At 32.3% G+C, this 17,380-nt stretch overlaps 2 protein-coding genes across 2 annotated transcripts; both read left to right on the forward strand.

Annotated features, from left to right (window-relative positions):
• The first annotated feature begins 1,593 nt into the window (after positions 1-1,593).
• On the forward strand, positions 1,594-2,369 carry LOC140890631 (abscisic acid receptor PYL4-like). The gene has a single exon (XM_073298553.1). The coding sequence runs from the start codon at positions 1,594-1,596 to the stop codon at positions 2,224-2,226; it is 633 nt and encodes a 210-aa protein (XP_073154654.1). The 3' UTR covers positions 2,227-2,369.
• Positions 2,370-14,649: 12,280 nt separating this feature from the next.
• On the forward strand, positions 14,650-16,583 carry LOC140889617 (protein trichome birefringence-like 34). The gene is made up of 5 exons (XM_073297334.1): positions 14,650-15,042; positions 15,133-15,307; positions 15,399-15,595; positions 15,906-16,064; positions 16,229-16,583. Exons 1-5 carry the CDS (start codon positions 14,663-14,665, stop codon positions 16,581-16,583), a joined length of 1,266 nt encoding a protein of 421 aa, XP_073153435.1. The 5' UTR covers positions 14,650-14,662.
• The last annotated feature ends 797 nt before the right edge of the window (positions 16,584-17,380 follow it).

Raw genomic sequence — 17,380 nt, forward strand, 5'->3', positions numbered from 1 at the left:
AGCAGAAGGATGTAACAATCTTTTGTGATTCACAAAGTGCAATACATTTGTCCAAAAATTCTGTTTTTCATGAAAGGACAAAACACATAGATGTTAGATTGCATTTTGTAAGAGACATCGTATCTAATGGCCTGGTTAAAGTCCAGAAAATAGATACCATGGTTAATCCGGCTGATATATTGACAAAAACAGTACCAGGGAGCAAACTCAATCATGCATTGGGTATGCTCAACATGATGGAGTAATTGTAACTTCATGTTTATGGGATCTCAGCTGGATTCATTATGTGTGCAACAAATTCAGTCAAAGGTGGAGATTTGTGAAGACTTGAGTTGACTTTTATTAGTTGCCAATCAATGGCTCAGATTCATCATTTAACTGAATATTGATCCAATGGTTGGAGTTGGTCATTAGGTTAGTTACAGGGATGTAAATCGGTTTTATGAGCTGAGAGATCGGGTTTTGGGTCTCACTTCTTGATTAAAAAAGGAACAAGTTCATATTTCTCTTATCTCTCTGAAATCGTATTCCCAAATAGAAAGGAGAACAAAAGATTGCTCATCTGGAAACAAGATTGATCTTCGAAGATATTTCTTGACAGAGATGAAACCATCAAGATCAGAGTCTTTCAAAGTGTTTTCAAGTTTCTTTTCTTTTGTTCCTAGCTTTTTCTGTTGATTAATGTGTTGTACACAAAAGGGGGATTGAAACGATTGTGCGCACTGATCGTATTATAGTGAATTCATATGGGTGAATCCCAGAACCTTGGATATAGGATTGGTTGATAATCCGAACCAAGTAAATTCCGTGTGTGCTTATCTGCTTTGTTCATTCCTTCTTAGTGTCGAATAAATTCTTGTTCTTGGTTGCTGATTGTGTGCTTGGTAGATTTATTGGTGTGGGTCTAATACCAACAATCACCAAAATCAAGACGTATTCTTCGTCACAAATAATTCAAGGCAGTTGATAAAATAAATTTGACTCAAAAGCAAGTAGGTTTGTTTTATTTTTTTTACCATTATTTTGGAAATACTATATTATTGAAAGATAAAAATGTTTTTGGATTATGATCCACTAAATTTGTTATATTTGATTTTCTACACTAATCGTTACCTTTTCTTTTTTTTTTTTGGATCTAATTATTAATATGACATGGAGCAACACGACAATTTTTTATATCTTATCATGCACCGTAAAGGAGTAAGATCTCGAAAGCCAAAAAAAAGTTCAAAATGAGTGCATCAAAACATGATAACCGTAAAAACTCAGTGCATGCACACCCTTTAAATTTTATTATTTTAGAGGTTGAAGTTACATATTATATTATATTATATTATATTATATTATATTATATTATAATATATTGATCCAACAGTTTTTTTAGTAAACAATGAAATTGTACTGCGAACTTGGTACAAATTTTGCGTATGTCTCCTCCCCTAATAAAATATTAGAAGTAGTACTCAACATGCGACTTATGATCTCATTCATTACACAAGAAACCAAAATGATCGAAACGAAACCCCACTTGCTCTCTTGTATTTGTCACATATTAATATAAACCAACTACCCAGTACTCTTCTTCTATCCCATATGAAAATGCCTTCCGACCTCCCCAAATCCTCTCTTCTCCTCCAGAGAATCAAAGAAACCCCCACCACCGCCGCCGCAGCCGTCTGCAAGCAAACCTACCGCCATCCCTCCGCCGCACAAGTCCCGGACCACGTGCTACATCACCACAACCACGCCGTGGGGTCGAACCAGTGCTGCTCCGCCGTCTCCCAGCACGTCTCCGCCCCCGTCTCCACCGTGTGGTCCGTCGTCCGCCGCTTCGACAACCCGCAGGCGTACAAGCACTTCATCAAGAGCTGCCACGTGATCCTTGGCGACGGCGACGTGGGCACTCTCCGGGAGATCCACGTCATCTCGGGGCTCCCCGCCGTGAGCAGCACGGAGCGTTTGGAGATCCTGGACGACGAGAGGCACGTCATCAGCTTCAGCGTCGTCGGAGGGGACCACCGCCTGGCGAACTACAGGTCCGTCACGACGCTGCATGCGGCGGAGGACGGAGGAGGCACGGTGGTGGTGGAGTCGTACGTGGTGGACGTGCCGCAAGGGAACACTAAAGAAGAAACCTGTGTTTTTGTGGACACTATCGTCAAATGCAATCTCCAGTCTTTGGCGCATACTGCCCAGGCTTCAGCTAGGCGTAACGCTTCTACATAAATAAATATTTGAAAATAATTATATTCTCCATTTTTACATCAGATTTCATCCACAAATCAAAATTATTAATTGTCTGTGATGAAATTTGTATAATGTAATTGTAAATGTGGTTTATGTTTGGGATGTGATGATTAATTTTCCTATATTTTTTTTTTATCCTTTCCCTATGTTTTGTATAAACTCGTTTTTATTTACAATCTTTCGATCGATATCTTCATATTCATAATATTATTTCTAAAGTGATTTTTTTTTTTAGGAACAATTCATAAATCGAAAGGCCGACGACGTTTGGATGTCTGAAAAATGCTATGAACAAGTCAGAGAAATATTAAATACTGAAAGCCTAATTCCAATCTATATATAATAGTAGCCCAAAAAAAAATGAACCAAGAATTAAATTTTTGCAATTTGGTTGTTCAAGAAATGAAGCATAAAACTCAATGACATAATAGTTGGGGGAAATTAAACTGAATTATTATTCATAGCATATGCGTGAAGGCAATAAACAGCTAGCATGATGAAAGAATATGTTTTTGCCACAATAATAATCCAGTTGGTATTCAAAGTTTGGTATAAGATCTATATTAATCGATCCCTATATAACTAGTAACTAATATATGAGTGTAACATATATTATGTGTTTGTACGGTTCGTTTTCAGCTAAAAACGAATAATGAAACATAAAACACCAAATTTACGTTTTTGGATAATAATGATTAAATTTTATGGTGTATTATATTATATTTATTATTATCCAAAACGGTAAAGTGTGTAACATACAGTAGGTTAGGCAAGTTGGACGTAATATTATTTATGGGTTGTGGCGATTAATCAATGCATGCAAGTTGCGAATTGTGTTTATGTGTTTTGGCTGCAACTTGGAGAGCAAGTGGCTCGAGCTAGCTGTCTTTTAATAGCTTTGCTTCTACTTGTATTATTTATATTATAGTAATGCTCATGGTCTCAAGTTTACAAACCATATCGAGTTTTATTATCTAATTTTTTTTCCCTAAAATGTTGGACCTAAAAGACGAAGAATCAAACGTTCCATTTATCAAAATTTTAGTCGGTGCTAATTAACTATGTAATTCAAAATTTTAAAACTGCACAACAATTCAAGCATTATGTTTAGATTGTTTAATCTGACCACAAAAAAATTAATATACCAAACAATAGATAATAATTTTTTTGGATAATTTTTTTTGTAAGACATAATTAATGTTAAATTCTGATTTCTCTGAGGACTTGAAAGTTTTTCATGCTAAGAAATATAAACACATGATCTTTACATAATTGTACGATTTAAAATATTCAATTAATATATAATATATGTGTTAGTACCAGATATAACATTTTTTAACTTAAAATTTTCATGAACGCTTAACAGAGAAGTCATTGTTTACGATATCGGTTATATATGGAGTTAGTGAATCAAAAAAATTCAACACTTTGATTAGTAGAAAAGACACGTGTAGCTAAAACATAAGCTACTTTGTTCGCATTTCGCAGAGAGTATTGAATCAAAATATCATGGTGTTTGAAGGTAAACTTCCACAATTACACAATACACTTTTCTCTAAAAATATGTATATTAATAATAACTTCCATTCATATCTAACAAAGTGGAAGTTATCTTTCCAAATTTATCGCACTCTTGTTACTTTGTTAGAGTTTCTTCTCTCGACTTCTCATTCTTTTTTTTAGAAACTTCTAAAAGCTCGTGTATTGTTTTTCTCAGTTTTCGACGACATATATGCGATAATTAGTTATTTTTACTATCTTATTATATTATTAAAGAAGATGACCATTTAATAACCGAATTAAAATTAATTTCGTGAAACCAAAACAAAATATCTAAACTATCCTTAAAAAAACAAAAACAAAAAATAAAAAATCTCTATATTTATATAAAACTTCATTTGTCTATGACTTTCTCTATTTTTTCGCTTTCATTTTTTTTTCAAATTTTTTATTGATTTGAAACAAAAAAAATACATATATATATATATATATATATACATATATATATATATATATATAGTATGATATTTAGAAATGAAATTCAATAAATAACCTTCAAACAAAGGATAAAAATAGCAACATTCAGCCGTCCATATTTTTATGTCATCCAAATGAGACATGACCTCATTACTGTATTTTAGCGCAGTACTAACGTTAAAATAATGCAATTTTTTTTATAAGATATAAAACTTATCTTCAATCTATTGATTCTAAACTCCGTACTAAAAAAAATATTCTTAGAAAATTCTCGGCTATTTTATTTAAACTACTAATTTATTACAAAAAATATTTATTATCACATCAATTAAAATATCAATATATAATTTTATGGTTAATTAATTTCTATAATGATAGATAATTCATTAGTGTCTGTACTGAAATTGATGAAATAATTAAATAAAATAAAATTTTTAAACAATTACTTTAATTAACTTATATCATAAATTTTAATAATTTAAATAATTAAATTTGTTTCTTAATTAATTTAAATATTACACAAGAAAATAATATTAATATAAACCAAGTAAATATGGTTTTCATATTTATCTAATTAAAAAAGTTGATTATCTTATTCAGTTAAAAATAAAATTATAAAACATTAATTAATTTAATTATTTATCGAATAAATAAAGTTTTTAAAGTAAAAACTTAAAAATCTACAGAATAATATGATCAGATTATTGATAATTAAACTTAAAAATACATTGCATTTAATAATTCCCATAATTAAATAACAAAAAATTGAAAAAAAGGCCATCACTAGGATAGCCGGATTTTTTATTAAAATATTATAAAAATAAAAAAACATATGAAAATACAACATTTGTAAAATGTTGGTCAATGTAGTGCAATCCGGGACTTACTGTCCCGGATTTGTCAGATTTTCAGTCATGTGGCCCATGTTGGCAGAAAACTTGACGGGACAATAAGTTTCGGATTTTATATATATAGAGGAATGATCCCATGCACACCAGTGTGCAGGGATAAGCTGGCAGCCCAGCTAAGCTGGCAGCCCAGCTGGCGCCCACATAATTTTTTTTTTTTTTAACTAATGGGGCAAAAGTAATGGCAGCCGGGCTTTCTCTTCCTTTGCCGGCCCGACAGAAACCATGTCCGCCTTTCCCACCTTCATCAGCTTCTCACCACCACCACCGCCACCGCACCATTTCTCCGACCACCGTCAACTTTTGTTCCTTCAAATCAACAGTTATCGAGTCAACCCTTGAATTGAATTCCTTAATTTTAATAACCAAACAAACAGAGTAATTAAAATCCAGTGATGTTTTCAAGAGTTTAGATCTAGAGTCCGGATTCATGCTGCTGGGAACAGAAATTCCAACAAATAAAATATGGTGGATCGATTATCGGGGCTGAACATGAACACAAATAATGGAAATAGAAGGTGGGTGGGTGGGTGGGTCGGAGAGAAGGTATGTGGGAATCGGGGGAAAAAAAGGTAGAGAAAACACAAAAATTTAATCAAGAAAAAATGAAATTAGTCAAGAACTTAAAAGGTTGAGTCGCGGCGACGGAGCGTTCCGAGAGAAGAAGATAGCGAAGAAGCTATGCGTTAGGATCTCAGAGAAGACATCTTCTACATCTGGGCTGCAATATTGGGCCCAATAAACTAAAAAAAAAAAGAAAAAAATTATGTGGGCACCAGCTGGGCTGCCAGCTCAGCTTGCGCCCATGGATCCCCTGCACACTAGTGGTGCAGGGTAACATGGGCACCGCCTACGTGGCGGTCTATGATTGGTCAACCGTTTTTTGTAAACAAAAATTAAAAAAATTGTGTGGTTGTGGGCGCGCCACGTTGGCAGGCGCCCATATGTGTGCAGGGTAAGGGTGTGCAGAGTATCATTTATATATATATATATATATATATATATATATAGATTGGTTCCGAAACAAGCCGATTGTTTTTTAAAAAAATACAAAACTTATAAATATTTTTTGTTTAAATTTTTAAATATTTAATCAATTTAAATAAAATAATATATGTGTTTCAAATTAATAATCGAGATAATAGATAACCAAATCAAATTATACTCACACTTAGATAATAGTTGATATTTAATTTAACATAATTGGAATTAATTGTTAAATTTTTTATTGTTTGGATATATCTATAATAATAAAAATTTATTTTTATTTTTTATATCTATTATTTACTGAATTCAGTACATATTTAATTATGAAAAGTCGGCTAGTTTAAGTGTTTAACATATCTTTTTTAAGTTTTTTTTTTTTGGTCAACCGATCATTTATTGACCCAAAATAAAAATTACAAAAATTTAATCTTTTTCGAATTATTATAGTTTCAAACAACTCATTGGTTTTATAATTTTTATTTAATTTTAAAAAATCCAGTTATCTAGTCTTATTTTATTTCACAAAAAACAAAATATTGTATATAGATCGATCTATATACAATATTTTGTTTTTAATGGAATAAAATAGAACTAGATGACAATATTTTTTAAAATAATATAAAAATTATAAAACTAATGAATTTGTTTGAACTATAATACTTCAAAAAATATCAAATTTTTGTAATTTTTGTTTTTTGGTCAATAAATGATTGGTTGACCGAAAAAAATTGACTATAACAAGACATGTTAAACTAGCCGATCATTTCATAATTAAATATATAAAAATAGAATCCGTAATTCAGTAAACAATACATATAATAAAATAATAAAAATAAATATTTTTATTGTAGATATATCCAAACAATAAAAATTTAACAATTCAAGTGCAACTATGTCAAATTAAATATTACTATTATCTTTATGTAAGTATAATTTGATTTGATTATCTATTATCTCCATTATTAATTTGAAATACATATATTATCTTATTTAAATTCATTAAATATTTTAAAATTGGAATAAAACTAATATTAATTTCGATATATTTTTAAAAACAATCAACCCGTTTCGAATCCAATCGGAACAATATATATAAATATATATGTCAGACTTTCTGCCAGCAAAAAAGTCCGACAAATCCGGGACAGTTAGTCCCGGATTGCAATACTTTGATCAACTTTTCTAAAATGTTGTATTTGTATATGCATTTTTAATTTGTATATTATTTTAATAAAAAGCCCGCCAAGGATAGCCTTGTACTTGCAACATTGTAGCTTTGCTATAATCTAAGCATGGAACCGGGAATTGAATTTTATAGTTATTTTATTTACCATTTATTTTTCTTTGCCGGTTTCAAACTCTGTTGAACAAGTATGGCATATATATATATATATATTTAGCTTATGGAACATTAACCTACACAAATTATAGAGGTGTGGTGATTCGCAAATAACAATAAACTAATTAATTAAACTAGAGCTGGCATACCGGATCAAAATACCAAATTTTTGTCGTACCGAAATTTTTTCGATATACAGATATTTTTTCGGTATAAGTAAATTTTTTTTCGGTATCTATACGGTATCAACTATCAATATGGATTTTTTTTCATACCAAAATTTCAGAATTTCGCTATCGCTATCGGTATGAATTTTTTTCATATCAATATTTTTAGTACGGTATACCGAAAAACCACCCCTAAATTAAACATTACATAAATATACCATAACAATATATTATGTTAGCCACAAGTCCACAAATATTTGAAATAATTAACTACATAAATACTATTTCTCTAGTTGTTTTAAAGGTGATCATTATTATCAAATCTTTATAATCCATTTGTCGGAATATTTCTTTCTCGATCGACAAGATATAGTGAGCCTATTTAGTCTATCATGCGACATTGTTAATCGAAAATAATTCTTAATTAAATTCCAAATCGAGAAGCAACTTTCTACTATGCAATTTTTACAGATATGCTTAACAAAATCTTATATACAATATACTTATTTGGGAATAAAAAATGTAATTATCAATTTTTTTTCTTCTTCTTCTTGTTTTTTTTGTCCCCATTTGTTAAATATCATATCAAAACAATCAACTCCGAACTCATCTTATCACCGTTAATATTGAACGTTCATCATGACTCAAAGACTTGTTTTATGTATTGGGCTTTTTTTATTGGGCCATATTATACATATAGTTTTTTAAAAAAACTTTGGGCCCCTTATTGGTCCGGGCCATGAGTCCATTGCTTGCTTAGTCCGGCTCTAAGCTTAACCCATCTGCCTCTAATTTCCATAAACGTCTCATAATTAATTTCTTGAAATCAACTAATTAATTCAAACTCGAAAAGAACACAAAATGAGAAAGTATAACCGAATAATTTCTTCGTTGTCTCGGTATAATGTTTTACGATAACTACCCTTCAACGTAACATTAAACGAATTTAAACGCTAAACATGCATCAGTATTTTTACGTACAACACAATGATTTGGTTAAAACTATGAAAGATTTAGTTATGTTGAAGTGTGCTTCTATCAGCTCGACTGAAAAAGGGATCAGATCAAAGAGCAGTGATCAAATGAGCTTAGTGTCAGATAAGTTCATGGTCAGATCAACTACTGAGATCAGATCGAAGTTGATGGACAAATGATTTATGTTAGCAGATCGATTGTCCGTGGAGTTTGGAGCTAGGTGCGAGGACGCATATCAAAGCAGATCAAAATGTGAGGGCATATCGAATGGTTCAAGAAGTAAAGAACTTATCGGGTTGGGCCATGTTGATTAAAGAATGAGCCAAACAACTTACCGACCTAAAAGCCCAAGATGAAAGTCGGTGGTTTTCCTATATAAGCAGATGAAAGCAGCTGTAACATAATTACGAAACACAACTGATTCTTCAACCTCCATAGTTTGATTCGAGAGTATTGAATCAAAATATCATGGTGTTTGAAGGTAAACTTCCACAATTACACAGTACACTTTTCTCTAAAAATATGTATATTAATAATAACTTCCATTCATATCTAACAAAGTGGAAGTTATCTTGCCAATTTTATCGCACTCTTGTTACTTTGTTAGAGTTTCTTCTCTCGACTTCTCATTCTTTTTTTCAGACTTCTAAAAGCTCGTTGTTTTTCTTAGTTTTCGACGACATATATGCGATAATTAGTTATTTTTACCATCCTCATTACTGTAATTTAGCGTAGTACTAACGTTAAAATAATGCAATTTTTTTATAAGATATAAAACTTATCTTCAATTTATCGACTCTAAACTCCGTACTAAAAAAATATTCTTAGAAAATTTTCGGCTATTTTATTTAAACAACTAATTTATTACACAAAAAAAATTATTGTCACATCAACTAAAATATCAATATATCATTTTATGGTTAATTAATTTCTATAATGATAGATAATTCATTAGTTTCTGTACTGAAATTGATGAAATAATAAAATAAAATAAAATAAAATAAAATTTTAAAACAATAAATTTAATTAACTTATGTCATAAATTTTAATAATTTTAATAATTAAATTTGTTGCTTAATTAATTTAAATTTTACACATGAAAATAATATTAATATTAACCAAGTAAATATGGTTTTCATATTTATCTAATTAAAAAGGTTGATTATCTTATTCAGTTAAAAATAAAATTATAAAACATTATTAATTTAATTATTTATCGAATAAATATAGTTTTTAAAGTAAAAACTTAAAAATCTACAGAATAATATGATCAGATTATTGATAATTAAACTTAAAAATACATTGCATTTAATAATTCCCATAATTAAATAACAAAAAATTAAAAAAAGGCCATCACTAGGATAGCCTTGTACTTGCAACATTGTCGCTTTGCTATAGTCTAAGCATGGAACCGGGAATTGAATTTTATAGTTATTTTATTTACCATTTATTTTTCTTTGCCGGTTTCGAACTCTGTTGAACACAAGTACGGCATATATAAAGCCTGTATGGATTTTGTAGAGATTTTTTAAAATAAGTGCTTTTAAAAGCTACAATTTTTGGCTTTTAAAAAAACTCTAATTTTGACTTTAAAAAGTGCTTAGTCAACCAAACACCTTGTTAACTGAAAAGCACTTAAAAAAGTGATTTTTTGGCCTAACTTTTAAAACCAAACGGGGCCATATACATATATATACATATATATATATATATATATATATATATATAGCTTATGGAACATTAACCTACACAAATTATAGAGGTGTGGTGATTCGCAAATAACAATAAACTAATTAATTAAACTAGGACTGACATACGAGATCAAAATACCGAATTTTTGATATATTGTACCGAAAGTTTTTCGATATAAAGACATTTTTTTCGTATAACGAATTTTTTCGGTATTTATACGGTATCAATATGGATTTTTTCCATACCAAAATTTCAGAATTTCGCTATCGTTATCACTATCGCTATCGCTATCGGTATGAATTTTTTTTCATACCAATATTTTTAGTACGGTATACCGAAAAATCACCCCTAAATTAAACAATACATAAATATACCATAACAATATATTATGTTAGCAACAAGTCCACAAATATTTGAAATAATTAACTACATACATACTATTTGTCTAGTTGTTTTAAAGGTGATCATTATTATCAAATCTTTATAATCCAAAAGTGTCGGAATATTTCTTTCTCGATCGACAAGATATAGTGAGCCTATTTAGTCTATTATGCGACATTGTTAATCAAAAATAATTTTTAATTAAATTCAAAATCGAGAAGCTGCTTTCTACTATGCAATTGTTACAGGTATGTTTAACAAAATCTTATATACAATATACTTATTTGGGAATAAAAAATGTAATTATCAATTTTTTTTCTTCTTCTTTTTCTTCTTCTTTTTTTTTTTTTGGGTCCCCATTTGTTAAATAGCATATCAAAATAATCAACTCCGAACTCATCTCATCACCGTTAATATTGAACGTTCATCCTGACTAGGGGTGCAAATGAATTGAACCTGCTAGTGAGCTTTACGAGCTCGCTCGATAAATATTTGATTCGTATTCGAGCTTAACGAACTCGAGCCGAAATCGAACATGTTCGAACTTTTTTTCGAGCCGAGCTCGAGCCGAAATTATACTGTTCGATAGTCCGCGAATAGTTCGCGAACCTTAATATTTAATTAATATAATATAATTATATAATAAATATATATACATTTCGAACTTTTTTCGAACATTTCGAGCTTTTCGAACCATAATATCCGAATAGTTCACGAATAGGTTCGAATATTTCGAGCCGAACTCGAACTCGAACTTCATTTCGAGCCTAGCTCGAGCCAAAATATTTGAAATTATCGAACTTCGAATCGAGCTCGAACTCGAATACTCTTATCGAGCCGAATTCGAGCCTTAAAATTTTACCATTATTCGGCTCGATTCGGTTCGTTTGCACCCCTAATCCTGACTCAAAGACTTGTTTTTATGTATTGATTTTTTTTTGGGCCATAATATACATATAATTTTTTAAAAAAACTTTGGGCCCCTTATTGGTCCGGGCCATGAGTCCATTGCTTGCTTAGTCCGGCTCTAAGCTTCACCCATCTGCCTCTAATTTCCATAAACGTCTCATAATTAATTTCTTGAAATCAACTAATTAATTCAAACTCGAAAAGAACACAAAATGAGAATGTATAACCGAATAATTTCTTAGTTTTCTCGGTATAATGTTTTACGATAACTACCCTTCAACGTAACATTAAACGAAATTAAACGCTAAACATGCATGAGTATTTTTACGTACAACACAATGATTTGGTTAAAACCGGGGGCGGTTGTATTATATGGGCAAAACCGGGCAATTGCTCGGCAGATTTTGCCCAAAATTTCTAATACCCACTGGCCATTAGTTTAGGCACCTTTTGTTTTTGAATTTGTTCTAATTTTTTGTGTTAGTTGAGTTGACCGTGCAATTAGTTACAAGAAAATTTTTCATTTTTTATTAAATTTAATAACACAAAAATAAATGCAAATACAAATTAGAATTAAGTCGCAGAATTCGTGACATTTGAATTCAGTTGGGAAATAAATCGAGACAAAAGTTAAAAATTAATAATATATTGATAATATATATACCAGATTAATTACAGTTACAACATATTTTTTTTATGGATTAAAAAAAAATAATACATTTTTTTATTTATTGCTAAATGTTAGTCCACTGTTTGTGTATTGGTATGAATAATTTTATTTATGATAATATAAAGTTCACTTGTGATAAGATAGTTGTTTTTGGGTTTTTGTCAAACAAGTTTTTTTCGGAGTTTTTAATATGAAAATTTTCTAAGTGTATGACATGTTGCTTTATATTTTTTTTTAATCAAAATCTCAATCTAATAATTTTTTCATCACATCTTTGATAATTAATCTTTATTTACATATATATATATATATATATATATATTTATATTTCGAAACAATTTTTTTGCCCACCAGATTAAACATTTCTGGCTCCGCCCCTGGTTAAAACTATGAAAGATTTGGTTATGCTGAAGTGTTCTTCTATCAGCTCGACTGGAGAAGGGATCAGATCGAAGAGCAGTGATCAAATGAGCTTAGTGTCAGATAAGTTCATGGTCAGATCAACCACTGAGATCAGATCGAAGTTGCTGGGCAAATGAGTTATGTTAGCAGATCGATTGTCCGTGGAGTTTGGAGCTTGGTGCGAGGACGCAGATCAAAGAAAATCAAAATGTGAGGGCAGATCGAATGCTTCAAGATGTAAAGAACTTATTAGGTTGGGTCATGTTGATTAAAGAATGGGCCAAGCAACTTACCAACCTAAAAGCTCAACATGAAAGTCGGTGGTTTTTCTATATAAGAAGATGGAAGCTGCTGTAACAGAATTACGAAACACAACTGATTCTTCAACCTCCATAGTTTGATTCGAGAGAGAGAAAGAAGAAGAGAATTCAAGAGAGAAAACTGAGGCGCCGATTATGACAGGAAAATTCAAGGATTTGAGTTTTAAATTTAGTCTATATTCAGCGTTAGAGTTTTTTCTGGTTGATCTGTAAAAACTATGATTAGAGCTAGATTTCTTCTTGGTTCGTGATTAATAAAGTGATTGTGTTGCTCTCCGTGGACGTAGGCATATTCACTGCGGAACCACGTAAATACATGTGTTGGTTAAATTGCTTTCGCGTGAGTTGGTGATTGATCTGTGTGTTGGGTTTTTTTTTTTTTTTTTATCGGATTTATGGGATTGTGTTCTTCTTGTTGTGTGTGTTTGTTAGGTGAATTTTTGAAAAATATCGAATTTGTTCTTTGGATCCTAACAGGTTAAAACTATGGAACATATGTGGTTGACACTTGAACGTACTGAGCATGTTTAATATACAACGAAGTTGGAGTAGAGCTGTCAAAACGGGCCGACGAGATGAGTCAATCCACAACCCACCAAAACCCTTTAGTGAGCGGCGCAGGGCAGGATGGTGTGAGCCAACCCAATATTTAGGTGGGTTGAGAAAAAAATCAATCCACCAGTCTATTTAGAGGTGCGCGCGGGACAGGCTGTTTCATCGATTTTTAGTTATATTTGGCGGGTTGAAGCGGGGTTGGCTCGCAACCCACCACAAGCCATCACTTGGTGGGGTGGCCTACCATTTAGGCGAATTGTAAATTTGTCAACCCAATCCGCCTATATATGTCGGGACGGAAGGTCAATCCAATGGGTCCAACCCACTTTGACAACTCTAACTATGAGAGCCTTTTAGGTTCCGTAATAATACTAGATGAATTTTTTTTCAAAAAAATTTGATATTAAAAATAATTTGATCTTTTCTAAAGATAAATTTGAAATATTTAATCATTCCTTTTTTTTATTTTACCTATTATTTAACTTTGATAATAAAAAAACATATTAAAATTTACACTAGGAAAAATATATATTTCTCCTCTACATTAAATTTGTGTACACTTCGCAACACGTTTGGACTTTTTTTTTTTTTTTTTTGGCTCTAATTAATTTGAAATTAACTCACTAAACTAGTCCTGGTCGATGTATTTCAAATTCTATCCTTCGATTCGAACATTAATCCGAGTTAAATATCATAACTTCAAAATAATTTTGCACACATATATACAATACATACATACTTATGTGTACGTATAATGGAGTAAATGGAGGATTTTCAGAAGCAATATCTTGAAGCCAACGATTCATGAATATGACAACCACTTCCCGGAAAGTTCCAACAACTCTATCCATATATATATATTGTATCTATCGAATTAACAATTTAGTTGTTACCACCTAATAAAAGTCGACATTGCCTTAAATAATATACTTCCCATGTCGTCGTTACACCAAAAACTTTTAAAGTACTGATTTTACTAAACCACCCAATTTTCCATTCCCAATATTGAATCCCAACAGATTCTGAAAGCTTAGTCTCACCAAATGCCAGCAACTTAAAGAAAGATCAGCACTAGACGAGTTAGAGGCACATGCATTCATGTAAGAGCTAGGATGTTTTGAGGTTGAGCATCGATGAATGATCCGAAACTAATGGCGAAAAAGATGGGTTCACTTGCCGGAATATGCGACATAAGGTGCAGCTTCCACTCCCTTATAGGACTTCTTGTGGCGGCCTTGGTGGCTGGAGCCATTTATTTGACGGCAGAGAGTGGCGAATACCTAGTTAAGAAAGGAGATGGAGGTGATCCGAACGTGATAGAAAGGAAAAATGAGTCGTCTTCGGAATGTGATCTGTTTTCTGGAAAATGGGTTTTCGATGATGCTTCGTATCCTTTGTACAAGGAGGAAGAGTGCACGTTCATGTCGGATCAATTGGCTTGCGCGAAATTTGGAAGAAAAGACTTGAGTTACCAAAATTGGAGATGGCAGCCTCACCATTGCAACCTCCCTAGGTACCCTTGCTAAATGTTTCAAAATATAATTTATAAGATAATTAACAATATATATATTTACATTTTGCCTTGTACTTAACATAAATAAAGGTTCAATGCCACAACATTGTTAGGGAGATTGAGGAATAAAAGGCTAGTATTTGTTGGGGATTCTTTGAATAGAGGGCAATGGGTGTCTATGGTATGTCTTCTTGACAAGGCAATCCCAAAAGGCCAAAAATACATGCACAACAATGGCAGCTCTCTCATCACTTTCAAGGCCAAAGTAAGTCTCATTAATTATTATAATTAAATGCATGCAATTTTTTCATCAATGATCATTATATTAATTTTTATAATGCAATAATTAATGAAAGGAGTACAATGCGAAAATTGAGTTCTACTGGGAACCGTTGCTAGTGGAGTCAAATTCGGATGATCCGGTGAACCATCGGTTACCAGATCGGATAGTACGAGCACAGGCTATTGAAAAGCATGCCCGACATTGGACCGATGCCGAAATACTTGTGTTCAACACCTATCTTTGGTGGCGACGCCCTCAAATGAAAGTATTGTAAGTAGCTATATATATATATATATATATCTAACTATTGAGTTTCTTTCAAGTGCCCACCTACTATGCCCACCACCATGCCCACCAATGATGTGACACTATTCTATTGGATCACATCTTTATCACATCCAATAGAATAGTGCCACATCATTGATGGGCATGGTGGTGGGCATGGTAGGTGGACACTTGAATGAAACTCTCTAACTATTATATAGGGGCTTTATTTGTTTGTTTTTTTTATCTCATGTGTTGAACTCAATCGATCATGACATTTAGTTTCCTATAATTAATATATAATTGTACATGATAGATGGGGTTCGTTTGAGAATTCGGATGGAATCTACAAGGATGTAGACATGCTACGTAGCTACGAAATGGCGATGAAAACGTGGTCCGACTGGTTGGAAATCCATGTGAATCGCAGCAAGACTCAATTGTTCTTCATGACCTTGTCTCCTACACATGAAAGGTATCACCATATTAATTATACTACATGTATGCAGAGAGTTTTGTAATTTCAAAGTTAACGTGAAACCGTGTTTATAACTTTCATGGTACATATATATAGCACTTACTATCGCATTGAAGCATGCATTTAGATCAGTGTGTTAAATCATTTCGTATTGATTTCAGGGCGGAAGAATGGGGAAAGTCCGTGGGTGAAAATTGCCTCAACGAAACCGAACTTATCAAGAAACAAGGATATAGGGGAAGAGGATCGGATCCTAAAATGATGGGAATAGTCGAAAAATCGATCGATGAAGTTAGAAAAAGAGGATTAAGCGTAGAAATAATAAATATAACTCAGCTTTCGGAGTATAGAAAAGAAGGGCATCCCTCAATTTACAGGAAACAATGGGAGCCTTTGAGTAAAGACCAGATTTCTAACCCTTTTAGTTACGCTGATTGTATACATTGGTGTCTTCCGGGAGTTCCTGATGTTTGGAACGAGCTCTTGTATGCTTATATTTTCAAACAGATCGAATAATTAAGGTTTTGAAAAGATACTGATTATTTTTTCTGGGAAATTTTCATAATTTACTGATGAATTTGCATGCGACTAGTATATGTAAAATTATCACACGCGATCACTCATATTACATAGCTATGTACATGTCTCACACAAATTGAAAATCAAGACGAAATTTGTTTAATTTGTTTTAGTACTAACACCAAAATTTCACCAATTAGAGGTCCAAAAATTTGAATCTTAACTATCATCACCATTTTGAAATTTTCTTGTGCGATTTAAACTCTATATTAATTAAATATAAGTGTGCTTCTAACTGAATCCTTTCAATCAATATGGAAATTCAACCACAATGAAGACAAATATAATCAGATATGGAAGGGAAGAATTTGGCTAAATGAACTTGGTAAAGATCGGAACATCCGAAATAAGATCGGGGGTTCCGAGATCGGAACCAACGAACCCTGATCGGAAGCAACGGAGATGATCAGAGCTTCCGATTTGTAGCTTCCGTATGTGACATGGAGGCTTGGACACATAGCTGCATGCGGGAGATCGGAGCTTTCGAAGTGAAGATCGGAGCTTTCGATCACAGCTGTCCAGAACGTGGCATGCATGTGAGGATCGAAGCTTCCGATCAAGCAATCGGAGCTTCCGATCAAGCGATCGGAGCTTCTGATCGTTGCCTATAAATAGGCCACCCGAGCTTCACAATTTTCACACCAATTCCCAACTCTTCTCTCGGTTTTAGGGTTTTTAGGTGATTTCTAGCCTTCTTAGGCTTGGTCCGGGAGTTGGCAAGGTGCTCCGGGGTT

Source organism: Henckelia pumila, chromosome 3 (genome assembly GCF_033568475.1).
Source record: "Henckelia pumila isolate YLH828 chromosome 3, ASM3356847v2, whole genome shotgun sequence".
NCBI lineage: Eukaryota > Viridiplantae > Streptophyta > Magnoliopsida > Lamiales > Gesneriaceae > Henckelia > Henckelia pumila.

What these genes read in the sequence shown, in the direction of transcription:
- LOC140890631 (XM_073298553.1), top strand. Translation starts at nt 1,594, where the DNA reads ATGAAAATGCCTTCCGACCTCCCCAAATCCTCTCTTCTCCTCCAGAGA.
- LOC140889617 (XM_073297334.1), top strand. Translation starts at nt 14,663, where the DNA reads ATGAATGATCCGAAACTAATGGCGAAAAAGATGGGTTCACTTGCCGGA. An exon ending in TCATCACTTTCAAGGCCAAA is followed by an intron (nt 15,308 to 15,398) that starts GTAAGTCTCATT and finishes AATTAATGAAAG; the next exon opens with GAGTACAATGCGAAAATTGA. An exon ending in TTGTCTCCTACACATGAAAG is followed by an intron (nt 16,065 to 16,228) that starts GTATCACCATAT and finishes TATTGATTTCAG; the next exon opens with GGCGGAAGAATGGGGAAAGT.